We start from the raw sequence: 27,114 nt of genomic DNA on the forward strand, positions 1-27,114 counted from the left end.
GAAATAAGCAGGGCAATCAGAGAGCTCGTTTCCCCAAAGATGTTGCAGAATTCATGAGAATCATTAAACATAATTAAATACAGTGTGGTAGAGTAGCTCAATAAACTTTCAGCTCATATATTGGTACTCTTTTTACTTTTGAGCTCGGAAGCACACAAGGAAGCCCTAATGAAAGTCCTCAACCACGTAACTCACATTTCGGCAATAAACATTAGAACACCTAAAGAGGTTGATCCCCTATATAATTTTTCCTTTTGTTTTTAGTTATCCAATATGATTATAACTTATAATAAATTTTAATTCCTAATTTTCCATCAAGGACAATGTGGGGAAACAATCCCCTTTTCAGTGAACTCAACATTGTTGCACAAAGCTTTAGTGGGTGTTCCCTCTCCCTCTCTCTTGAGACTAATATTTTGCAACACTATCCCCTCACATGGGATGCTTTTACTGCACTTAAAGCTTATGGCTACTTCAGAAGCACTTGTTCCGTTGATGTTTTGGTACAACACATTCTTTACTTTAACTGCTGATGCCTGCATGCAAGTCATGACTTGTAACTTTTATTAATTAAGCTTCAATTAATCCTATGAAAAAATATCATGCGAGTATTAACTATATATAAATATACCTGCTCTGGGCATGGCTCCTTTTGGTCACAATAATTTTGGTCTATGATTATTGGGTTGGTAACATTATCCATTTCAATGTTTTGAAATTTGATGTTGCTTGCACTTCCAGACCCTCCCTACATATATAAAATGTGTCATATACACAATGGAGGCATGTGCCTTAATTGAAAATTTAAAAACAAAGAGAAGTTTTAAAAAAATTAGGGAGTTGCCCCTACTAAAAATACTCATTTTCCCTATTCTCAAAAGAAACAAATATAAAAATTAAGGTGCGACTCAGTGGCAAGGACAAATGAAGGATTAAAAGAGGTTCTGAGTTTGATTTTTCACTAGGTCATTTATGAATTACCTAGTGCTAGCAAGGAGTCAAAGGGTACGGCAACCCTAGGTTTTTCGGTCATCAAAAAGAACTTTATGGTAAATGATGTTATTTAATAACAATTTGCCTTGGCAAATGCTAAAACATATTTATACCTTATTATTTATATATATTTTTGGCCCCTGGAAACGTTTTTGGATCCACCACATATATAGGAATACTTTTAAAATAGTGAACACATTTATTTTTGTTTTTGTTTTGTTTTGTGTTTGGTTTTTTGGTTGGTTGCATAACTTAGATCTCACCTGCCATGTTTTGATCCTGACTCCATTGGTGGTTCCAGTAAGCCTAGCTCCATTTATTGTCACATGTGAGACATGTGCTTTTGAATTGTGTGCTCCTAAGCTTCCTAAACTGCACAGGTTCAAGAACAAAAAAAAAAAAAAAAAAAAAATTAAGTAACCAAAACACATATATACTAATTAAAATTCATGATTAAAGAATTGGTGAGTTAAGAGTTTGAAGTTAAAGAACCTGATTCCATGTCCCGGTCCGCAGGTTATGTCCACAGCTTGTACGTGTTTTGACCCACTTACGATTGAAATGCAGTCGTCACCTTTGGGTATCAGAATAATTTACAAAAGTAAAACATATTACATGACAATTATTCATTGAAGTTTCATTAAATTGTACAAAAGTAGATTTTTAATTAATTGTAACACTTTCATCCTCAAAGTTGCATATTCTTATGGGTTTTATCAAAATTAAAATTTAAACTTTGAATAGTGCTAAAATTAAAATTTAAGGCCGAACCGAAGTTTAGTGACTTGTTGTATAAGTTACCCATAAATTAGGGTAAATAATAGTAATTTTGGCTCTCTCTCTCTCGGGACCGAAGTTGAATGACTGGTCATATAAGTTATCCATTTATAAATTAGGGTAATAACAATAATTTTCTCTCTCTCTCTCTCTCTCTCTCTCTCTCTCTCTCTCTCTCTCTCTTTCGGACTGAAGTTTAGTTATTTGTCGTATAAGTTACCTATTTATAAATTAGGATAAATAACAATATTTTGACTCTCTCTCTCTCTCTCGTTGGCATGAGTTATTAAACAAATAAGAGAGATTATAGGAATAAACCAATTAAAGAGATTATAAGAATAGTCATAACTACAAAATCCCTTCCATTAAGGGATTAACCATGATTATGATTCTAAAATCTGATTTTAGCATGATTATAGCCCCACACACACACACACACACACACACACACACATATATATATATATATATATATATATATATATATATTTGTACAATACCTATGTAAATTGATGAAATAAAAAGATAGGGAATTTGACATGGCAAAAAAGCCATACGATATCTGGCTCTTGGTTCATGCCGACCCCTAGCCCATAGCCGCCTTGCGCTCGATCCCTTCTCATATGGGAGACGATGACGAAATTCTTACAAAGTTCGGTGACTCTACCACCAATCCTAATACGCTCCTCTTTGAATTATTTACCACCAATAAGGTTGAAGGCTTGTCCAAATCTCAGGCCCCAACCATGCCTTTTGAACCTGTGGTTGTCCCGATTGGCATCAAGTTAGATGGTTCCAACTATGCTTTATGGTCCCAAGTTGTCGAGATGTACATCTCTGGCGAAGACAAGCTGGGCTACATCAATGGTGAGTTACCTTTCCCATCTCCAACTGACTCATTCTTCTGCAAGTGGCACACTAACAATGCCATTGTCAAAGGCTAGCTGATCAACGCCATGGATCCAATGTTAATAGACAATTTCATTAGATTTCCCACAGCCAAATTGGTTTGGGATTCTGTTGCTACCAATTATTTTTATGGTGTTGATACCTTCTCTTTTGCAGACCCAAGTAACCTTGGTCATGCCTTACTTAGTCATCACCGCGATGTGAATAGTCGTGCTTGGCTCATTGACTTTGGGGCCACGAATCATATGACTTTTGATCCTACAAATTTCTCCCACCGCTCATATCCAAGGCACACTAGCATCTCGAATGCTAATGGAGTGGTCTTACCTGTCATAGGGGCTGGATCTGTGTCCCTATCACCCTCTCTTCATTTATCCAACACTCTGCTTGTTCCTGATTTATCCCATAAGTTATTATCTATTAGCCAAGTTACTACAAAGCTAAATTGTGTGGCACTAATTTATCCCGATTTTTTTCTTCTTCAGAATATTCTCACCAAGGATATCATTGGTTGTGGTACTAAGAGGGGGACATTGTACTACATGGAATATTTCAGTTTGGGTTGTGCGCATCATGTATCTTCTCCACCCGATTTCAAAGATCGACAGGTTTGGCTGTGGCATTGTCATTTGGGACATCCGTTTTAAATGTGACACTTGCTTTTTAGCCAAAAGTCATCATGCTATTTATCCATTAAGCATGAATAAAAGTGATGCATCATTTTATTTAATTCATTTTGATGTATGGGGACCCTTCCCTATATCCACTATCTCTAGTGTACATTGGTTTATGATATTTGTTGTTGTCTGCACCCGAATGACTTGGCTATATTTGATGAAACATAAATATGAAGTGTTTCATGTTTTTCAGTCATTTTATGTTATGGATCAGACTCAGTTTTTTGCTACGATCCGGATTCTCCGCTTCAACAATGGTGGTGAATATGTTAAACACCACTTTCATTCCTATTTTCAAAATTATAGTCTTATCCACGAGACCTCATGTCCCCAGACCCCTTGGAAAAATGGGGTTGCTAAACAAAAGAATCGACATCTTCTTGAAACTGTACAAGCTCTCCTTTCAAGCACTCATGTCCCCGCACGACATTGGCCCATTGTTGTTACTACTGTTGTACATTTAATCAACTGAATTCCATAAAAAAAATCTTAAATTTTAGGACCCCACTCCATTCCTTGTTAGCCTCAGTCTCCCTACCTACGACCCTCATGCTCCCTCCTCCCATATTTGCGTGTGTGGCATATATGCACCTCCCTAAGAACCAGCGCACCAAACTTCACCTATGTGCTCTTCGATGCTTCTTCTTGGGCTACGATCCGCATAAAAAAGGCTACCGATGCTATGATCTCGCTACCAAGAGTACCTATGTGACTATAGATCTCACCTTTATAGAGCCTGAAATGTTCTATCCTTATTTGGCATCCAATTTTTCCCTTTAGGGGGAGACACTAGAAGAAGAGTTGACTTGGTTGAGTTTTGACTAGCTTGAATATCAAAATGACACACCAATAACTGGTGAGGAATCAACTGATACATCGCTAAGGCTAGACATATCTTCTAAATCTAGAGGGCCTTCAGAAATTAAGCCCACACCATCAGGAGACGAAGTAGAATCCCCCCATCTCTCAGTGCCTGTAGACCCATTTTTTGAGAATATTCCTGAGGTAAGCAATTCCACTACGCCTTCATTTATGAATAACATTGATACTTTTGCTGGGTATATTTTACCTTTCAAGCATAACGTGGCAAGCCACTACGCAAACAAATACTCTTTAGATATTGAGGAAAGGAGGTCGAGGTATCTAATTGCCGACTATGTCTCCATCGAAAAGCTACCTAAAATTCTCAAGACATTCGCACATGAGCTTTCCATATGTCATATTCCCACTACAGTTCAGGAAGCATTAATAGATCCCAAGTGGACTTAGGAAATTGAGAAAGAAATGGGGGCACTACTAAAGAATCAAACATGGACTTTGGTTCCACTACCCAAAGGAAAGAAAGCAGTTAGGTGCAAGTGGGTCTTCGCTGTCAAACACAAGGTAGATGAGTATTTTAAAGAAGAGAGCTTGGTAGAGAAATGGTGACTGACCATAAGCTCTGCCGACTGACTGAACAAACACCTTAAGGAGAAAGGATAGGTCAGCCAACTGGACATAAGCTCAGCCGACTGATTGAAGGTAAAATTGTTAAACAAGTTTGAAATAAAATACTTGAGCAACATAAGAACAATCCAAGCAAAAGTATAATACAATGCACATGATATGATATACTCCATGCTTATATGAAAGTGATATGCTACATTTGTATATCTTGAAATTGGTGTCTTGAAAACTCTAAAGACAATGAAAATGATTGATGATTTAATGGCTCACTATGTATTGAAAATCTAAGCAAGAAATTATTAAGCATGATTTTTGAAGCATGAATTGTGATATTGATATATTAATATGAAATTAATGCTTATGATGGATCAACATGGATAAATGAAAAATTTGCATCTAAATAATTTAGTATTCATAAGCTGTGCATAATGTGACATTAACATCGGTATCTATAAAGTGTATTAGTATCTATGAATACATAAATTGGTATTTGAGCATGAAAAGTATAATGATATCCATTAGTATGTTGTGATATTGATATAATATTGATATTTGATATTTGATATCCATGAGCATATACATGATATGAATCAAATGTTTGAAACATGGACGATAAATTTATAAAGCATAATTGGTATCAAATCTAAATGTATTAAATTCAAGGAGAGTATTATGACTCATTGCTTGATTTTTCCCTAGTTTTTAAATGGGTATCATGAATTATTTATTTAATTGGTATCATAAATTTTCATTTGGTATTATTCTTTAATGTTTCAATTGGTTTCAAAAGTTCAATTGGTATTAGAATTAATGAGAATCTCAATTAGTATCATATGCTTGATATGCATGTTTGATATTCATATGCTCAAAATATGATTTATATTTTGATATCCTACTCTTTTTGATTGATGTCAAAAGTGAGAGAATTTTTGAGCAAAAATTGAAAAATTTTGAAATTTTGTAGCGAAAGGGGGAGAAGTATTTGACAAAGGGATAGAAGTACTTGACATTGTAAGATCTTAAACTTAAATGATGTAATGAGCATGATATTGTATGATATTGAAATTGGTGTTGATATTGATTTTAAAATTACAAATATTGTTAAGATGCTGCTTATTGTAAGGGGGAGTCTTTTTAAGGCTTACTCAAATTTTTGCTTCTTGTTTGTCATCATAAAAAATGAAGAGATTGTTGGCCTTACAAGGCTTAACATCCTGTTTTGATGCTAACAAACAAGTGAAACTTAACATATTTGATTAAGTAATGATATTTCAGGACTTACAAGGATCAAGCATGTAAATGCAAGGTCAAGGATCCATTGCAAACTTATACTTCAAAGAAGGATGATCATATGAAGCTTAAATGACATGGATTCAAAGAATAAATCTTGAAGATCATGAAAGCATGGATATTAAAGAGAACTCAATGAGAAGCTCAAAGTATTTTAAAGCTTGAAGACAAGTAGCACAACAAAGCGTGAAGACTTAAGTCTTTAAGAATGACAAATGACTTAGAAGTCTTTATGTAAGTGCTTTAATGTTTAAATATCTTTTGAAATATTGTTGAAGCTCTTTAGGGGATATTTATGGACTTAGAGACCTATTTTAGAACCCCGAAAAATGTTTTATGAAAGATCAAATCAAGAGAGCAAAGCTAATTTTGAAAACTAAAAATGAAAAATCAGAAAAATGAACTGGTCAGCCAACTGACCAGATTACATTAGGTTTACTCAGCCGACTGACAAGAATACAATGGTTAAATAATTTGCCCAGCCGACTGACCGAATAAACTGACCTTACTCAGCCGATTGACATTCTTGAACGTGGTTGCCAACTGATGATTTAATGAAATTAATTTATGGTAGACAGAAAGGCCTCAGTGGCCTATCTAACCGATTGACCCTATGAAATACACTACTCAGTCGCCTGTCCAGTCAACTAACTCTACGGAAATTTGAATTTTAAACTCCAACGGGAAAATTTCTAAAAATTAATTTTTCAAAGGTAAACGTTATAAAAACTTGGGGGACACTCCAAGTAATGTGGGGAATAAGGAAACTCTTCCTAAAACCTCTATAAATACATGGTTTTACAAATCAAACTACACCAAGAGCCAAGGAATTGAAAAATTTGCTGAAAGCTATCTTGCAAACCGATTGTTCTCTCTTGCTCAAATCTTTGCCCAGCTGATATTGCTGAATTTCTGAAAGAGTTGATCTTCCTAATCTATTCCTATTGCTAATTCTCATCTAAGAAGAATATTGATGAATCTATACTTGAGCTTCAATTCTATTTAATATTGGTATTTAAATTGTTGAAGTACATAGTGCTGAATTTGTACTAATTTACTCTATTTGAGAGTGTTCTTGTACGCACTACTCTTTTGTATTCTTGCAGTATTTTTGACGATTCCAAGGTGTTTGGATTGTTGGCTAACCGTGGGGTATCGTTTAGAGAGGCGAGCTCTAGCCTAATTGAAGGAGTGACCGAGTGAGGGGATATCACTTGGAGAGGCGGGCTCTCTAGCCTACTAAAGGAGTGTGTAAATGGTGTTGTTCCGCCCGGAAAAGGAACTGATTTAGTGGAATCTTTTTGTGGTTTGCCAAAGGCGAGGACGTAGGTTGGGGATAAGTTGAACCTCATAAAAACTGTGGTCTCACTCTCTCTTTCCCTTGCTCTTTACTTTCAGCATATATAAATTGGGTGGATGTTTTAAATTTCTAAATTATATATACTACGTGGATTAGATATTAAATAAACTTAAGCTTAATTTATTTTTGGGATTGCGGAAACCGAAAGGGAGTACGTTGGTTAATCCATACTTTGTGGAAACTGTAAGGGAGTACTTTGATTGGTGAAACACCCAAAGACTCTTTAACTAAAAGTTTATTTAACGTCTAAGCTTTTGAAAAGAGTATTGGATTTTATATTGCACTTCATTTTGAGAAAGCAAATTTATTATCATAGGGCTGCAAACAAACAAAAGCTAAATCTTATATCTTAGTTTGGATATTGTGGTTGATTGGAAAAATTGATAGGTTTGGTTGATTGGTTTTTTACTTGATTGGTTAAATAAATTGTGTGTTTATGAATTGTATAAGGACTTAAGTATTTTTTGTGTATTGTATAAATTAAGAAGAAGTCAAGAATTCATTAAAAGAAGTAAAAGAGGTTGAGGATTCTTAAAAGGAATTAAAATTTTTAAATCCAATTCACCCCCTCTTAGGACTACACCTTAGTTTTCAAGACCCCCCAACATGAGTCAAGTGACTTCTAGAGGTAGCAATCTCACCGTCCAACAACCATTGGACAAGCGAAAGGCACCCATGAATGGATCCTCAAAACAATTTTTTGGGAATGATGTGTGCTATAAATGTCACAAAAGAGGCCACTTTGCTAAACAATGCCCAACTAGAAATTTGGAAATTGAAAGAGAGGATGATAAGGAAGATTCGAGAGAAGAACAAACTTATATCCCGGAGGAAGTAGCAAGTGAGGATGAGTTGTCAATTGAGGAAAACTAAAATGTTAATTTAAATGTCATGAGATGCATCATGGTGACCCCTCGAGAACAAGAGGATTGGTGTCGCACTTCTATTTTCCATACTTACATTAAGTGTGGGAATAAAAGTTGCAAAATAATCATGGATGGAGGGAGTTGCATGAATGTTGTTTCAAAATCAGCATCGAAAAAATTGAATTTCAAATTTGAACTTCATCCCCATCCTTACAATGTTGCTTAGGTAAATGCAACGACAATGCCCGTGAGCTATAGATGCTTAGTTCCTATCAAAATTGCGAACTATGAAGATGAAATTTGGTGTAATGTCCTTCCTACGGATGTTGCACATATTCTTTTAAGAATACCTTGGCTTTATGACCTTGATGTTTCACATAATGGGCGTGCCAACACCTATACCTTTAGGTGTAATGGTAAAAAGATTATCATGTGTCTCGTTGAGCTTAAAATTGATAAAAATGGCAAGTAAGACGAGAAAAAGTAAGATTTGAAAGGAAAAGAAAAGGTTAGAAATTCATTGCACATTTTAAATAAAAATAAATTTGAACAAGAAAGCAAAGAAACACAAGTTGTCTATGTTGTGGTGACTAAAGAAAGTGACTCCTCCATTCCTAAACATGAGACACCACTTGAGGTGTCACCCATACTTTCTGAGTTTTAGGTTGTTATTTCTAAGCCTCCAAATGAATTGCCTCCTATGAGAGACATTCAACATGCCATAAACCTTGTTCCAGGATCATCTTTACCTAATTTACCTCATTATAGGATGAATCATAAAGAACATGATGAATTGAAAAGACAAGTTGATGAGTTGAGAGGTAGGGGTTTTATTTAAGAGAGTATGAGCCCATGGGCATGTCCCGCCCTTCTCATTCCTAAGAAAGATGGAACATGGAGAATGTGTATCGATATTAGAGCAACTAATAAGATCACCGTCAAGTATAGGTTTCCCATACCTAGGCTTGATGACATGCTTGATCAAATGGTTGGTTCCAAAATATTTTCAAAATTGATCTTAAAAGTGGATACCACCAAGTAAGAATAAGACCTGGAGATGAATGAAAAGCTATTTTTAAAACCAAAGATGATTTGTATGAGTGGTTGGTGATGCCATTTGGCCTCACCAATGCACCTAGTATATTCATGAAAGTGATGAGCCAAATCTTGAGACCTTTCATTGGGCACTTCCTTGTTGTCTATTTTGATGATATCCTGATTTATAGCCAAACAGGGAAGGAGCATCTAGTTCATTTGAGAAGAGTATTTGAAGTGTTAAGAGAGCAAAAACTTCATGCAAACTTGAAAAAATGTACTTTCATGACCTCAAAGGTAATCTTTTTAGGATTTTTTGTGACTGAAAGTGGAGTTTCTATTGACCCAGAAAAAGTCAAGGCCATTCAAAATTGGCATACTCCTAGGAACATTCATGAAGCAAGAAGCTTCCATGAGTTAGCCACATTTTACCGAAGGTTCATTAAGAATTTTAGTACCATCATGGCACCCATCACAAAGTGTCTTAAGAAAGGTGAATTCATATGGCTTCAAGTTGCAATAAAAGTTTTCTTAGACATAAAAGACATAATGACTAAAGCACCTATGCTATACCTTCCTGATTTTCAAAAATTGTTTGAAGTTGCTTATGATGCTTCTGGCGTAGGTATAGGAGGAGTGCTTAGTAAAGAGGGCCATCTTGTTGCCTTCTTTAGTAAGAAATTGAATGATGTAAAACAACGTTACTCCATATATGACAAAGAATTTTATGTTGTGGTTCAATCTTTTAGGCATTGGAGACATTACTTGCTCCGACAGGAGTTTGTACACTTTTATGACCATCGGGCCTTTAGATATTTGAGCACCCAAAATAAATTGAATACTAGGCATGTAAAGTGGGTTGAATACATTCAATAATACACTTTTGTGCTCAAGCACCGAGCTGGTGTTGAGAATAAGGCTACTAACGCCTTGAACGAAGTTGTGGCCACTTTAGAGACCTTAGAGGTGAGAGTCATAGACTTTGAGAGCATTAAGAGAGAATATTCCCAATGTTATGAATTTTATGATATCTTTTCTAACTTGTTATAGGGACTTTCTAGACCCTATCCTGATTTTGTGATCCATGGTGGATTTCTATTTAAAGGGACTAGGTTGTGCATACCCTTTACATCTATATGTGACCAATTGATATGAGAATTGCATGTTGATGATGTTGTAGGTCACTTTGGTAGAGATAAGATTGCCATGGTAGAGGATAGATTCTTTTGGCCTAGTTTGAAAAGGGATGTTGCTAGAATTGTGTCTCATTGTAGTACATGCCAAAATGCAAATGGTAGGAAGCAAAACACTGTATTGTATACTCCTTTACCTGTACCTCATACCCCTTGGCAGGACATTAGTATGGACTTTGTTTTAGGACTCCCTAGGACATCTAGAGGAAATGATTATGTGTTTGTTGTTGTGGATAGATTTTTTAAAATGTCACACTTTATTCCATGCAACAAGACACATGATGCATATAAAATTGCCACTATTTTTTTCAGGGAAGTTGTAAGGTTATATGGTTTTTCCCAAGACCATTGTTTCTGACAGGGATTTGAAATTTGTGAGTTATTTTTGGAAGACCTTGTGGGCCACGTTAGACACGAAGCTCCAGTTTTCTAGTACCTACCACCCCCAAACTAATGGGCAAACTGAGGTGGTCAATAGGAGCTTGGGCGACCTATTGAGATGTCTAGTGGGTGAAAACATAGGTTCGTGGGATTTGTGTCTTCTTATGGCTGAATTTGCATTTAATAGTTCAGTGAATAGAACCACAAGATTGAGTCCTTTTAAGGTTGTCACTGGTTTCCAACCTAGGAAGCCTATAGATCTCATCCCATTACCCCCACAGGCTAGAGTGAGTGAGCAAGTTAATGCATTTGCAAAGCACATACATGATTTACACTCTAAAATAAGAATGAAAATTAACTTGAACAATAAGCATTATAAATCGAGTGCTGATGTACATTGCAGGTTGCAAGAATTTTCAAAAGGTGATATGGTTATGGTTCGCATTTGTCCTGAGCGGATTCCTTTAGGAAAGGTAAGAAAGTTGCATGCCAAAAATATGAGACCTTTCATAGTTTTAAAGAAAATTAATTCTAATGCTTACAAGCTTGATATTCCTATTGATTTTGGGATAAGCAATGTGTTTAATGTTGAAGATCTAACCCCTTTTCTTGAAGCATCATCTTTTGTGGAGCCTTCTAATTCTAACTTTTTAGGTGATCCTACTATATTCCCCACTTCTCATGAGCATGAAAACCCAAAGTTGCCTTTACCTCCACCTTAGCCCATACTAAAGATGCTTGATGAGATTGAAGAGATCTTGGATGACAAGACTACATTCACATGAGTTAGATCATACCAAAAGTTCTTGGTCAAGTGGAGAGGCAAGCCACTTTTTTAGAGGAGTTGGATACTTAAAAAGGACCTCCTTTGTCTCAACTCGGAGTTGTATTCATAGTAAATCACTTCTCATTCTTTGGAAAAGAATTATTTTGGACCCGAGAGAGATGATGGGGATCAACATGCTTTGACTATCTCCTTGGCCGATACGGTGACATGTGGATGACCTCCCGATGTCCACTATTTTTCATAATTATTTTGTAGGTATACATGGAACTACTTGAAGACTTTTGAAGACTTTATTATTTGTAGATGCATTCTTGAAGATGATTCTTTATGTTGGACTTTATATTTTGCATGGACACTTTAATTTGGACTTGGACATTTTATGTCAAGACTTTATGGACTCATGGATTGAAGATTTGAAGACATAGATATTTATTCTTGAAGACTATTAGGTGCATGAAGACCCAAGTGAAGATGTTAAAGCAAGATCAAGCCCCAAGACGAATATGGGCCCCATACGATTTTATGCTCCATAGGCCACACAATTTTGGCTCCTTTTTGGCACATGTTTGAGTTTCAAATTTCAATTGTATTAGTGCAAGATAAATAAGCTTGAGTTGTGTGCCAATGAGTTGGAATTCCTTGTTTTTTAGTAAGTATTAAATGTTTTGGGTTGTCTTCAGTGTGAGAGTTATTAAGAGTGTTTAATGCTTTGTCCCCCATACTAGTCTTTATATCCTTTCTCGTTATAAGAACTATAATTTAGTTTTATGTTTGAATATTGAAGAAAACTCCATTGTTGAAGCTTGAAGCTTTGTCCAATCTTGTGATTGCATAGTGTGAGGCTACACCATTCTCTCTAGAGATCAAGTGGTGAGAGACCACTTTATCCAACATCACCATCATCCTCTTCTCCCTCTCTCACCCACATGGCCTCCTCTCTCTACACACCCATACCCACCTTTATCTTTGTGTTTCAAAACTTGATTGAAGGACTCCCGGCGTGGTCTAAGCTCATGTTGAACAACATAAAATCATCCAAGCTCGTGTTGAACAACGCCAAATCATCCAACGATTCTCTTGGGTAAACTCGTTACTTTTTCTTGAATTCTTTGCTGGATTGTGTAAGTCATTGCTTGAAGCCTAGAATCCTATATTAGAGGAGTCCACTTGAATCCTTAGATTTCAGTATTGTTACTTGCAAATATCAATCGTAAGAATATTAAGCTATTAATTTATGACTTGCATTCTTTAATTTTGAAAATAACATCTTTTCGAATAAAAACTTGATTCTTGGATAAAGGACCACTTGGGACTTGATTTCTGGACAAAATAATACACTTTTTCAAAAATCTTACAACATGTGAACCAAAGTGTTCACATGTATGTGCTTGCTTGAGGGTTAACTGTAGGATTAGGCTAACCATGCTCGTCCTACATCAACGAGGCTGGTAGTAAGGGGATACACTCATACGTATGGCGTAGATTATCAAGAAACATTTTCTCCGTTAGCCAAGTTAAATACAATCAGAGTCTTGTTATCTCTCGCAGCCAACTTAGACTAGCCACTATGTCAGTTTTATGTAAAGAACTCATTTCTTCATAGTGATCTTGAAGAGGAAGTCTACATGGATATTCCTACAGGTTACACAACATTTTCAAAAGCTGAAGTTGTTTGCAAATTGCAGCGAGCACTGTATGGACTAAAACAATCACCTCTAGCATGGTTTGGACGGTTCATTCTGGCAATGAAGAAGTATGGCTTCTGCCAAAATTTTCAGTTTCGGCGACTGCCATATACTCTAACTTAGTTATTGATAATGCCACTAAAGATTATACCATGGACCTCCAACAAATAGGTCCTTCAGCAAAGGTGAATACATACCCCATTGTAGACCTTCAGTCATCCAAATCTTTTGCGTAATCTGCATCAACAAATCCCACACCTGACGGATCACTCTGTTGCTTGCCGAACGTGATGTCATAGTTAGAAGTACCCCATAAGTATATGAAAATCCACTTGACGGTATCCCAATGCTATCTACCTGAATTTGAAAGAAACTTATTTACCACACTGACTACATGTGCCAAGTCTAGTCTTGTATGTATCATAGCATACATTAAATACCCCACAACACTACCATAGGGGACATTTGATATGTCCCATATATCATCATCCATCCTTGGGCATTGTGCGATAGACAAATTAAAGTGATTTTCTAAAGGTGTGTACTTACTGATTTTGCATTAGTCATGCTAAACCTTTCCAATACCTTTGTTAGCCTTGGTGGCTACACTATCATTGTTTATTATGTTTTGATGATATTAACGTATATGTTGTTCCTAATGTTTTCCTATCTTTACAGATCATGTTTAGTACAAGTACTCATACATGAAGTACTGGATCAAAGGCAAAGATTGGACTGAGTAGACGTCAAGAAGGAAAGATCAAATGGACATGTACTCGGAAGGACCCAAGCATAACCAAAGGAAACCTAATTGTAGAATTATTTTTAATAAGGGTTGTGTGAGGTAGTATGTTTTATAACTCTTACTGGTTTTGTTTCTGCATGATTTCTGAGCAAGAGTTGAGCAATGTATATGCATACTAGGACACATGAGTTTATAAGATTGCATTAAAGTCACAAACTAACATTCATGGTTTTCAAAGTTAAATTAAAGAGTTTGTCAAATAAATCCTAAACTCAAATATGTTTTCTAAAGGGACATGTTTTCAAACATTTTTGTTTTAAGAAAGTCAAGTATATTTTCATAAAGGACATACTAAGCATATAAGATATAAAAAAAAAAGAAGCTTTCGAATGTATTTTCATAAACAAGATATCTTATATTTAAAGGAATTGGACAAGTATTAATCTTCACTAGAATTCATATCTTTTATATACTTTTGTCCAAGAATATTTTAAGTGATTAAAAGGCTTTTTGGTTAGGTTTAAAACCTCAGTTATGCACCTATCAAATTTCCTAAATACCCCTTAGTATTTGGGGCATAACTTTTATTAAAAGAGTCTAAAAAGCACCATCTTGGTGTTCCTGGAAAATTAATAAAAAATACCACAACTTTTATGTTGATGACTTTTTCTGATTTAGGGCACTAATCGACCAGAACACGGGAATGGTTGACTAAATTAAGTTAGTAGCCAAAGGATCCTCATAGACAAGTGGGGTGAATGGTCGACCAGAGAAGGTGAATGATCGACCAGTGGTCTCGTGAACAGCGCTGTAACGGCTAGAAAACAACTAGCTTTGCTTGGAAGTTGCTCCCAACAGCTAGTTAATGACTATAAGGGATTTTTGCCTATATATACAAGTCCATAGACTTGTTTAGCATGATTTTTTTATTATTTTTGATCATATTTGTGAAAAATATCTTTGAATCCAAAACCTAACACTTTGCACTTGCATTTTAGTTATTCATTCACAAAGTGCTCAATCCTCACTTGCTCATTGATCTTGTGTGAATCATTCCTTGAAATAAGATAAGAGTGAGGATTTGATTGTATTTCATATCAGCTCATTTGAGGAGCGTTTCTTTGTATATCATCTTCATTGCAATAGGTTCTTTGTGAATTGCTTGGTGAAGGTTCTGTGTGTACCAAAGTGAAGGCTCTTTGTGAGCGTGTAGGGATTTGTTCCTGAGTGTAGGTTTGTGTACCTGAGTCGTAAGGTTTGCTCCACCGGAGAAGTAGCGTTTATAGTGTATTGTGGAATCCTTGGCTTGGTGCTAAGGCGTGGACATAGGCTTGGTGCACAACCACGTTAAAACCCGGGTGTTAAGCTTTTCTCTCCCTACTCTTTATTTACTTGTCTTGCCCACATTTTATATTTTATATATTGTGATATGATTGCTTGCTTCTTTTCAAGACATTTATTTTCTAGAAAAATTTTAAATACGTGAAAAGAGTCATTCACCCCCCTCTAACTTTATATTGTATATCCATTGCGAGGCTCACGTATTGTAGAGACCCAAAGAATTATAGTAATTAAATAATAAAAGAAAGGAGAGGAAAGGAATTTTAAAAAGGGGTTTCAGTAGGGTCTTGTGGACGAGTGCAGAGTGCTCGTCAACGAGCAGGCCTATTGGGCTCGTCGATGGGGACGCGTGTCTAGTCAATGAGAAATTACCGAGAGGGCTATTTTCAAGGCCTGAAACTCGTCGACGAGGAGTAAGTGTTCATCGACGAACGCCCTTCGTGGACTCGTCGACGAGGTAATGTGTGTCGTCGACGAATCTGTGTGGTATAAGTATGTAAACCTCAGGATTTCAGCGTGAAAATTCTTCAGGGATCTCTCTCTCTCTCTCTCTCTCTCTCTCTCTCTCTCTCTCTCTCTCTCTCTCTCTAAAACGTCTCCCCCTCCGTCTATCTAAGTTCTGGCTTCGTCCTTCATTGTTTCGATGATCGGAAGCCGCCACGCTACTCCTGGGAAGATTCTTTTCAAATCTACTGGAATAGTTCGTTGGTTTGGCCAACTTGGGCACCATCCTAAAATTTGGGTAAGTTAGTTATTTTAAACTTTATAAGTTATTTGGTATTGTTGGACTAGGAAAAATGCTTTGGATAGTATTATACTGAAGTTTGGTTGGGGAAAATGCAATTTCAGGGTGTTGAATTGGGGAACACACAAGTGTAGATTTGGAGTATTTTGTGGGCTTCACAGTAAGTCAGGTAAGGGAATAAATTAAGTCAGTATTTTTCATGAAATTATTTACCATATTACAGCATTTATTTTCAGAAATTATGTATGTATTTGCACAGTGTTTGGGAATGTTGTTGTTGAACAAAAAAATGGATTTAATGTTAATTATTAGGAAATATGATTTCAGATAAGGTTTATGCATAAAAGTATTATTCATATTTGTGTGGCATGAGTATAATTTTCATGAAATTATGTTATATCAAAATATTATGATTTTTCTAGAATAAGCATGTTTTACTCAGTTTTTAGGAAAACCATGAAAACAATACAAGAACTATGATTTTATGAATATTATGTTAAACATTACAAGAATTTCATGTTCAGCACGTTATGATATGCCGGCACAGATGCCATGATTTACATGTTATGATATGCCGATGTAGATGCTGTGAATTATGTTGGCGTAGATGCCGTAATCATGTACGATATGTTAAATTCATGAAAATATTATCATGTCAAGTATTATTATGAATATGAAACAGTCATGTAACAGTATTTGAAATGTACTATATGTTATCAGAACCCGAATGGTTAATTTAGATTTCACGAGCACGGTATCATAGTTACAAGTTCAAGTTCAAGTAGAAGTTCATGTTAGTACTACCACACATCTTATGTAGAGTGTGGGAGATGGCAGTTGATGTGGCTTCATGGTAGTGTAGGCGCTCCCCTAGTAGTCCGGACCAGGTAGGGCAGGCCCATCGTACTTACAGACTTATGTTTGATCTAGCATGGTCGGCCAACCATTGCTAGATCCCACCTACGGGCCGCACAACCTTGTCATATGAGGGTAAAATATGACATCAGCTAGCTATCCATTTTGGGAATTAATTCATGTATTGTACATTTATAAAAGAAGATTTACATGTTATAAAAATATAGTATGATATGTTATGTTAAGACATGTTATGTTTTATTTAAAAAATTACAGATAATTTTACCAGTTATAGTTTATGTACTGTTTAATACTCATGTTGCCACATATTGATGTTAGTTTATTTCCTTTACTAAGAGGTGTCTCACCCTAACATTATAAATATTTTAGGAAATCCAGATAGAGGGGAGGATAGAGTTCCGCGGCAGTAAAGACTGATTCGGCTACCCTGTCAGAAGGGTAAGTAGTTGAGTTAGGGTCAGATGGATTTTTGATTGAGACCCTAGGGATACTTTTTGGGACCTTTTATGGATGACTGTATATATATACGTATACGACAGATTTAGTAGTACTTTGGTATGGTTTCTGGTGTTTTATGACATATATATAATTTTATGTTTTCTGCTGCTTAGGTATCAGAGTTGTATGATAGGTATGTCCCTGGTACCCATGGGTCTAAGTTGATCATGATCTTGACAGTTGAGCAGGAAGTTAAAGTTATTATTATTATTATTATGAATATATATATATATATATATGGCAAAATAGGTAGGTTGTTACACGTATATACTCCACGGCCTAGGACGGTCAACAAGTTGTATCAGAGTTCTTATGCAACGACTCCATTTCCTCCATCATAGCACTTATCCATCTAACTTTCTCTTGGCTGTGCGCTGCCTCTTTAAAAGTAGTTGGATCCTTGCAACTGGTAATGAAAGCATAAGATACCAAATAAACAAATACATACCTAGTTGGTGGCCTGATAGTGCGCCTGGATCTCCGTATAGGAATATTGTCAACTTACTGGTTTCTCGAGTTAGAACTCCCTACAATATGGGGACTATCGTCATTGCCCTGAGTTTCTAATTCCACTTGCACAACATGCTCATCTCTGCTCCAGTTTTTTGGATTCTATTTCTCTTCATCTTCACCATAACTTTCTCATCGAAAACTACATCTCTACTGATCACCAATTTGTTTGCCATTGGATCCCACAACTTGAACCCCTTCACACATTTCTGATACCCTAGAAAAATGCAGTGTTTAGACTTTGCGTCAAACTTTCGATCTCTCCTCACTAGAAATGTGCATACATGCTGGAAAATCAAATACTCTCAAACCAGAGTAGTCTATTGCATTACCTATCCAAACCTCCTTTGCAACTTTCCCCTCTAGTGATACCCTTGGTGATCGGTTAATCAAGAAACATGCCATACTCACTGCCTCGGCCCAAAATTTCTTCGCTAGCCCTGCATTCAACCTGAGACACTGAGCTTTCTCAGCCAGAGTTCAGTTCATCCTTTCAGCCACACCATTTTGTTGTGGTGTCTGGTGAATGGTGAAATTTATACTTATACCCTGTTGCTCACAAAACTCTATGAACATTGAATCAATGTACTCAGTCCCACTGTATGACCTATGGCCTTTAATTCTCCTTTTGGTATGGTTTTCCACCTCAACTTTCCATAACTTAAACCTGGCAAAAATTTCTGACTTGTGCCGCATGAAGTACACCCAGACCTTCCATAAGTAATCGTTAATCAAACTCACAAAATACATATATCCACCCCATGATGCTACTCTCACCAGCCCCCAAACATCCGAGTGAATATAGTCAAGAATACCCTCCGTCTTGTGTGTGGCTAATTTGAACTGCTCTCTGTTCTCTTTCCCAAGAATACAAAACTTGAAAAAATTTAGCCTACATGTTTTCATACCCTTCAAGAGATTCCTCCTATGAAGTTATTTCATCCCATGCTTACTCATATGCCCTAATCACATGTGCCACAAAACAGTTTCATCAAACTCAAAATCAACAACTGTAACTCCACCAACAACTGTAGTACCCAGTGGTTCATAAATATTTCCAATTAACTTAAGCCCTTTCATCACCGTTAGAGCGCCTTTGCTTACTTTCATAATCCCACTTTTGGACTTGTAACTATTCCTGTTACAATCCAAAGTACCCAACGAAATTAGACTTTTCCTTAGGTCCAGTATGTGCCTTATATTACGTAAAGTTTTCACAACACCATCAAACATCTTAATTCTCACACTTCCTATTCCAGTTATTTTGCATGAAACATCATTGCCCATTAGAACATATACAGAATTAACTAACTTGTAGGTGTTGAACCATTCTTTATTTGGTGTCATGTGATAGGAATATGCCGAATCTAGAACCCACGAGTTCGCAAGGCAATCCAACCCCAATGAAACTAAAAGTATATCACCATCACTTCTTTCTAAATTTCCTTCTTCAACTAGATTCGCTGATTTTGAAGTACCTTCTTGCTTTTCAACATTCCTTTCTTCCATTTCGGACACTCTGGTTTTATGTACCCCTTATTACTGCACTTAAAATACCAAATATCCTTCTTCTTCTTTGACTGAAATCGAGACTTATTGTACTTTGATCTATTTCTGAATTTTCCTTTCTCACTGTGATGACCTAAAAATATATATATGATTAAAGCACAATAATAATAAAATAATAAAAATGGTCATTGTGTTAATATCAATACAGAAGTGTTTTTCTGTAGGATTCTTGATTCCATGTTTGATGCCTAAGAAATACCTTGTCCAAACGAGTGCTCAGAGACCATTGCGGCTCAGTCGCTCCTTGGAGGTCGGCCTGGTCAAAATGGAATTTCATAGGATAAAGAGGATAGACATTGTTTGTACACGTAAATAAGTATATATACATAAAATAGTATTTTGACAGACATAATTTGTAGAAATATATAATAAGATGAAAATAATATAGGTATCATATGTGGGGCCCACAAACCTATGTGGGGTCCACATGAGTCCCGAAGCCACAAGACACTGTTTATATACGTAAATAAGTATATAAAATAATGTTTTGACTGATATAATTTGTAGAAATATATGATAAAATAATAATTATATAGGTATCCTATGCGGGGCCCACAAGACTGTGTGGGGCCCACATGAGTTCAGAAACCGTATGGAGGTTTACACGAGTCTCAAAGTTATGTAGGATGCATAAAATCGTATAAGATATTCGAGTTACGTAGGATCCATTCAGGTCTCGAAGTTGTGTGGGGCCCACAAGAACATGTGGGGCCCACATGAATTTTTAAAATTTAAATTTAATTCTTGTTCAAAAATAAATAATAAAATAAATAAATACTAAAAATAATTTAAAAGTAATAACAATGATAATAATGATTAAGAAAAATAATAAAATAATTAATTAACTAATTGATTAATTAATTAGGTAAGTAGTTAAATAAAAATTTATTTAATGGGAATGGTGGCAAGCACTCCCACATGGCCTCCATCCCCATCCCATACTCAACCCATACCTTGCCCATCCCTTACCCATTCTTTAAATTTTAAAAAAATTATAATTTCACCCATCTCCCCACACTTTTATAAATTTTATTTATTCTCCAAAATTTTCCTATAAATAGGGAGCTCTCAACCTTCATTTTTCACAACAATTTTCCAAGGAAGAGAAGGATTAGCGAGTGAAAGTATTTGTGGTGGAGAGAGAATTTTGAGTAAGTTCTCACTCACCTACTCTTTCCGATCTCATTTCTTAAAGATAGTTATTGTGTTCGTAGCACACGGTAAAAGAAGAAGGTAAGTAAATTTTGATTATGTTAGTTTTTTTTTTTATTTAAAATTTATACCCGAGTTTATTTTATAAGTAAATTTCAATTATATTAATTTGTTCAACAAAATTTCCACGAGTTTATTTTTATGCATATTTAATTATACCAGTTCTATCTTTAATATACTTGTATCTATTTTTGGGTTAAGAAATGTTCTAATCCCCTCAGTTAAATTTTCAGCATTTCTTTCTATTCAAAAATAAAATTATATATATTTTTAATACAAAAATTGTGTGGCATGAGTTTATTTTTACGTTGCATTTTTTTTGAAAATATGAGTAAAGATGAGATTTTTACGATATTATTTTAAATTATATAAATTATAATAAGATGATTTAAAACCCCTTATGGCAACGAAAGTTCAATGTTACAGATGCTCGGTACCGCAGCTTAAAGTTTATACGGATCAGAGTGTACCCACACTGTTTACAGAGTGGTTATTTATGTTAGTGGATTCTCCTGAGTGCACACCTGGTTCCAGACCAGGACTTAATAAGAAAAATCTCACTTAAAGTTTACGTACGTTGATTTAGTTTGGTCGGCCAGCCAGCTAAGTCCAGTCTTCGGACCGCACAACCCAGTCATGGGGGTAAACATGACTTACGGCAAACAGGTATAAGGGTGGTTTTTATAATATATGTTTATACATATTTAATTACGTGTACAAAGTTACTGATGATTTGAAGGAAAAGCGTAAGTTTACGTGAAAATGATCATTTTGGTACTTAAATGACGATCTAAGGAAAACGTATAAGGAAAAGTATATGTATGTTTATCATTAAATATTTTTATAGATTTAAAGTTAAAAGTTTAATTTAACAGTTATAGTATATAATTATAAAATTTTACTGTTGTAATTGAAGACAAAAGTTTTATACAAAAATTTTTAAAATTATATTTATTCTAAAAGAAATTTTGAAGTTATAGTATTAAATATTATTTTACGAAATTTTTTTTTAAAAAAACTCATTTTGGCTACACACTAATAATAATCTTATTTACTTACTGAGCGTTGTCTCACTCCAATCATATTTTTATTTCAGATAACTTTGAAGAGCATGTTGGAAATCAGGCTTAGCAAGCATGCGGGTGGGGATAGAGAAATAAAGATTTGTTTAGAAATATTAATATGATGTCAGATATTTATGCTTGTGTAATTTTTCTTCTTTTGAAATAAATGATTGTAATATGGATAATTAGTGCTCTGGTTTAATAACAATTGAGTTTATTTTGCTTCCGCTGTAAATTAGTAGTAAAAAGTTAATATCCCAGGCCCTTCGGGGTCGGGGTGTTACACCCACGTTCATGGTTACCCTTCCTTTCACCATGTAAAATCTCATCGTTGACTTTCATTCTTTGGTGAAGCCCCAGTAACGTGCTTGTTACCTTTTCCAAATCCAGGGATTCTTTACCCCATGTTAGAGTCGTAACCATGTCTTCATACATGTGAGACGCTGGTAGGGAATTTAGTAGCATCAACGCCTTATCAACCTCTTAAAATTTCGCATCAACCCGCATTAAATTACTTATGATTTGATTAAATACATTGATGTGTTAGTTGAAGTATGAACCTTCCACGATCTTAAGCCAATATAACTTTTGCTTAAGAAATAACTTACTCGTAAAAGATTTAGACATATATCGACTTTCAAGTTTCTTCCAAACAGCTGCAGGAGAATCCTCTTCTATGACGTGATACAACTCATCATCGGTCAAACAGAATCTGACAATAGCCACTGCCTTCATTTCCAATTCATTCCAACATGCCTCATCCATGCTTTCTAGTTGAATTTCGAATAAGGCCTTCACCATACCTTGATGCACTAAAATATTCTTCACCCTTCTTTGTCATAAACTAAAATTTTTGGTTCCATCAAACTTGACAACATTAAATTTTGCAGACGAAGTTTCAGAGGCCATTGCAACAATACTTTGATACCAATTTGTTGTATAAAATTGAATGCACAGCGGACTAATACAAGGATATATCACGGCACTCAACGGTGAAATTACAGAACAACACAATCACACAGATTATATGAAAGCAATAACAAAAGAGACAAAGGATTACGGGGTTTAGTAATGCCTACATCCACGTGAGCAATCGACAATCTTTCTTACTATCTTGTGTCAAAGACACGAACCATTAAAAATACATCACAAATGACATAAATATAGAGTTCCTGGAGGTGTTCCCTCCAAACTCCCAAACCAACTTAACATCCCTTTCAAATTTGAAATCTGCGCTAGGTTTCTTGAGCCAAACCATCAACGGTTTCAGGCAAAGAGTTAATTCTCTCAAGCACTACTTCAAACTGTTGACAATTACAATGCTACCATCGATGATTTCCCTTGCTACATGTTGATTTCCTTTATGCTTTCCCTTTGTGCATGCTTTCCACTCAGTATGTGAGCCACATATCACAATAGAGATGATACAAAGGAAATTGCTAAGCTTCAAAAAAATTTGGCAACTTAGTTCGAGATGAAAAATCTAGGAGGACTTAAATATTTTCTAGGAATAGAGGTTGCTAGATCAAGGCAAGGTATATTTCTTTCCCAACGAAAATATGTATTAGATTTGCTAGCTGAGGTTGAAATGTTGGATCGTAAGCCAATAGACACTCCAATCATTCAAAACCACAACCTCGGTGAATATCCAAGACAAATGCCAATGGAGAAAAGAAGGTACCAGAGATTAGTTAGTAAAGTTATTTACCTCTCACATATAGATATTGCTTACGCAGTAAGTGTAGTAAGTCAATTCATGCACTAACCTAGCAAGGATCATATGGAAGCAGTGATTCAGATTTTATGATACTTATAATCCTCTTTGGGAAAAAGGGCTTATATTTTTGAAAAATAACCATCTCAGAGTTAATGGTTATATAGACACAGACTGGGCAAGGAATGCGATAGACAGAAGATCCACCTTATCAGGTTACTTCATGTTTGTTGGGGGGAATCTTGTTACATGGAGAAGTAAGAAGCAAAAGGTGATGACATTAATTATCAAGTGTTGAAGCAGAATTCCGTGGAATCGCTAAGGGACTTTGTGAACTCCTATGGCTAAAGACTTATAACTGAAATTGGGTTTGCTCCTACCTCTGAGATGAATCTCTTTTGCGATAACAAGGTAGTTATTGCCATTGCTCACAATCCTATCTAGCATGATCGTACCAAACACGTGGAGGTTGACAAACACTTTATCAAAGAAAATCTCGAAGCTAAAATAATTCGGTTTCCATTCGTGAAGCCCGAAAACCAACTGGCAGATATTCTTACAAAGGCCGTGTCAAGTAAGAATTTCTACAACTCACTAGACAAGTAATACATTGAAGAGTTAGATGCTTCCACTTAAGGGGTAGTATTGATGTGAGTTGTTAAACAAATCACAGAGATTATAAGAGTAAACCAACCAGGGAGATTATAGAAATAGTCATAATTGCAAAATCCCTTCCATCAAGAGATTAACCATGACTATAATTCCTAAAATATTATTTTAACATGATTGTAGTCATAAAATTTGTAAGAGTTGTTAATCTCTTTATATATATATATATATATATATATATATATATATATATATATATTTGTAAATACCTCTGTAAATTGATGAAATAAAAAGATAGAGAATTTGACCTCTCTCTCTCTATGATTTTACCTGTGCTAATAAGGCAGCTTGAGATGTGAATGTTTTGGGAATCGGAGACATGGATGCCATCAGTGTTGGGGCTGTTCTCTGGTGCACTTATTAAGAGATTGGAGGCTTGAACATGTGTACTTTTCTGGAAAGCAACATGAATTTGCTGTGCATTTTGGATCTTCAGCTTCCTCACCACCAAGTTCTTGCACTTGTAGAATGTTAAAGCCTGTAACGAAAAATTAATTCCCAAAAGGAAAAAAACAATTTAGTACATACACTACATTTTGGGCTATCAAATTCCGAATTCTAACTTGAATTTATGTAGTTTGGATAAAATTTAGTACAAAATTATATTGACTAAAATACCGTGGGTGCATTCTTGCAAGGCTGCAAATCAATAAAAGAAAAAAAACAAAAATGCCATTAGCATATACTTGAATTCATATAGAAGACTGAAACTTGATTAAATTTAATAAATGTACATATATATTATAAAATGGAAGAGAGAGGTTTACAAGAGTTTCATTGAATTTGCAGGAGTTTTGCCACCATATCATGCCATTGCCATAGAGAGTTCCACCACCTTTAACTACCAAGTTTTCAACACGTTGAAATACAAGCCAATATCTCTCATCTTTCTTGTAGTCTGATATGTTTGCTGATGCTTCGATCGTTCCATATATCTAGACATTTTTTTTATAAAAGCATGTATCGTATTTGTGAGGACGGTCTTGGATCAACAATAAGATTAATTTCCATTTTTTTTTTTTGTAATCGGTATGGTTAGTCATGGGCTTGAAGATAAGAACCTTGTGATATGAGGGCACTTTTTTTTTTTTTTCTCATTTTTTGCAAGTTGATAACTCGAATATCCTAAAATTTCTTCATTCATATTTATATGGTCATCCTCAGTGAGAATTGCTTTGTTGCATGTCTCCAATTAAGTGAGTTTGGTTTATTCATTATCAAACCCTCTATCAAAAAAAGAAAAAAACAAATGAAGAAATAAAAGAAAGAATTAATTATACTACACTTTCAGAATATGTGATTCCAAATCTATCCCGAATACTCATAGGAGTGGGAGTTAGGAGTGGGACTTTATTTTTATATATATATATATATGACTCGTACCTAATATCTTTTTTGTGATTTGAATGTGCACTGGATACTCACAGGAGTAATTCCCACTCCTAACTCCGATTTGGAATCACATATTCTGAAAGTGTAGTATAATTAATTGTTTCTTTTATTTCTTCATTTGGTTTTTTCTTTTCCAGATGTTTAACATGCATTTCTCTAAAACAAAACCCTTGTAGCTTTGGGAATCTCTCTCTCTCTCTCTCTCTCTCTCTCTCTCTCTCTCTCACACACACACACACACACACACACATAAAACATAAAGAGTCTGACCTGGAGGGTGAGATGGGATTTGCAAGGTCCTGAGAACCTAATAGGCTTGAGGAGATAGTTTTTGTTCTTGGGCACCACAATAACTACAGCCCTCTTCGATGATGATCCACACGCTTCCTCCCAAGCCTTCTTAAATGCCTGCAGCATACTCATTTTATATACACATATATGATTGAACACAATTAAACACATACATACACAAGAAATTAATCAATTACTTAACTAAGGACGTACCTGAGTGGCATCAGCTGATGCATGGGCTTCGTCTTCGAAGTTGGCAACGTTAACTATTTTAACAGACGCATTTGCGATGAGGTTCTCATTGACTAAATCGTCATCTTGGGCTGCTGTGCTGAGAAAATTATACGAACAGCTGGGAATTGCTGCTGCTTGTTCAGAAAAAGGATCGTAATAATGATAATAATAATCGTCATCAGCAGCAGCAGCTTCATCATCTGTTTCGTGGAATATTAAGTAATCATCATTATTATGATTGTTGTTGTGATCATCAGCTATTGGGCTGTTCAATACTTGCAGAACATCAGCAGCGCTGCTGCCATAGTAACAGGAAGAAGAAAAGAGGAAGGTGGTGGTGATGATGATGATGATGAAATAAGAGACATGGGGTTGTCTAAATTGCATAAGCAGTCCCATCACTATTATTTTCTCTTTCTTGTTTGGAGAGAAATATATGGGATGGAAGAAAATGGATGAAGGTATGGAAGTGATCGATTATGAATTGGATATTTATAGAGAGAGAGAGAGAGAGAGAGAGAGAGAGAGAGAGAGAGAGAGGGCTCTTTGGTGATGTATACATGGGTTGTTTTTATTTTACTGCATCCATATGTATGTATGTATATGTATATACATGTGAGCTCAAATATATATTATATTTATTTTGAATGAGTTTAGAGTAAATACTAAGCATGGTACAGGTACGGGGATGACTAATATAATTTTAGAGCATGTACAAAAACAATTACGACTGCCTATTGAGTTTAGTTAAAATACAGTCACATTGCAAAATTATATTGATTTGGTGTATATAACAGTGTACTTAATTTTCTTTCTCTTAATTTTAGAGGATTTTCTTGATTTGAATAGCATATA

At 35.4% G+C, this 27,114-nt stretch overlaps 1 protein-coding gene across 1 annotated transcript; it reads right to left on the reverse strand.

Moving 5' to 3' along the window:
* Nucleotides 1-42: 42 nt before the first annotated feature.
* Nucleotides 43-26,720, reverse strand: LOC131167358 (polygalacturonase-like). The gene is made up of 9 exons (XM_058126135.1): nucleotides 26,239-26,720; nucleotides 26,005-26,142; nucleotides 25,110-25,277; nucleotides 24,961-24,981; nucleotides 24,613-24,820; nucleotides 1,486-1,567; nucleotides 1,257-1,365; nucleotides 632-748; nucleotides 43-536 (listed from the first exon to the last, which is right to left on the reverse strand). Exons 1-9 carry the CDS (start codon nucleotides 26,656-26,658, stop codon nucleotides 315-317), a joined length of 1,485 nt encoding a protein of 494 aa, XP_057982118.1. The 5' UTR covers nucleotides 26,659-26,720; the 3' UTR covers nucleotides 43-314.
* Nucleotides 26,721-27,114: the final 394 nt, after the last annotated feature.

This window comes from Malania oleifera, chromosome 11 (genome assembly GCF_029873635.1).
Source record: "Malania oleifera isolate guangnan ecotype guangnan chromosome 11, ASM2987363v1, whole genome shotgun sequence".
NCBI classification, from domain to species: domain Eukaryota; kingdom Viridiplantae; phylum Streptophyta; class Magnoliopsida; order Santalales; family Ximeniaceae; genus Malania; species Malania oleifera.

Bases quoted from the DNA above. Each gene is read 5' to 3' on its own strand.
- LOC131167358 (XM_058126135.1), bottom strand. From the start codon at position 26,658: ATGGGACTGCTTATGCAATTTAGACAACCCCATGTCTCTTATTTCATC. The intron at 26,143-26,238 runs GTACGTCCTTAG...AGTATGCTGCAG, and splicing joins CATCAGCTGATGCCACTCAG to GCATTTAAGAAGGCTTGGGA. The intron at 537-631 runs GTATATTTATAT...ACTTGCATGCAG, and splicing joins AGGAGCCATGCCCAGAGCAG to GCATCAGCAGTTAAAGTAAA.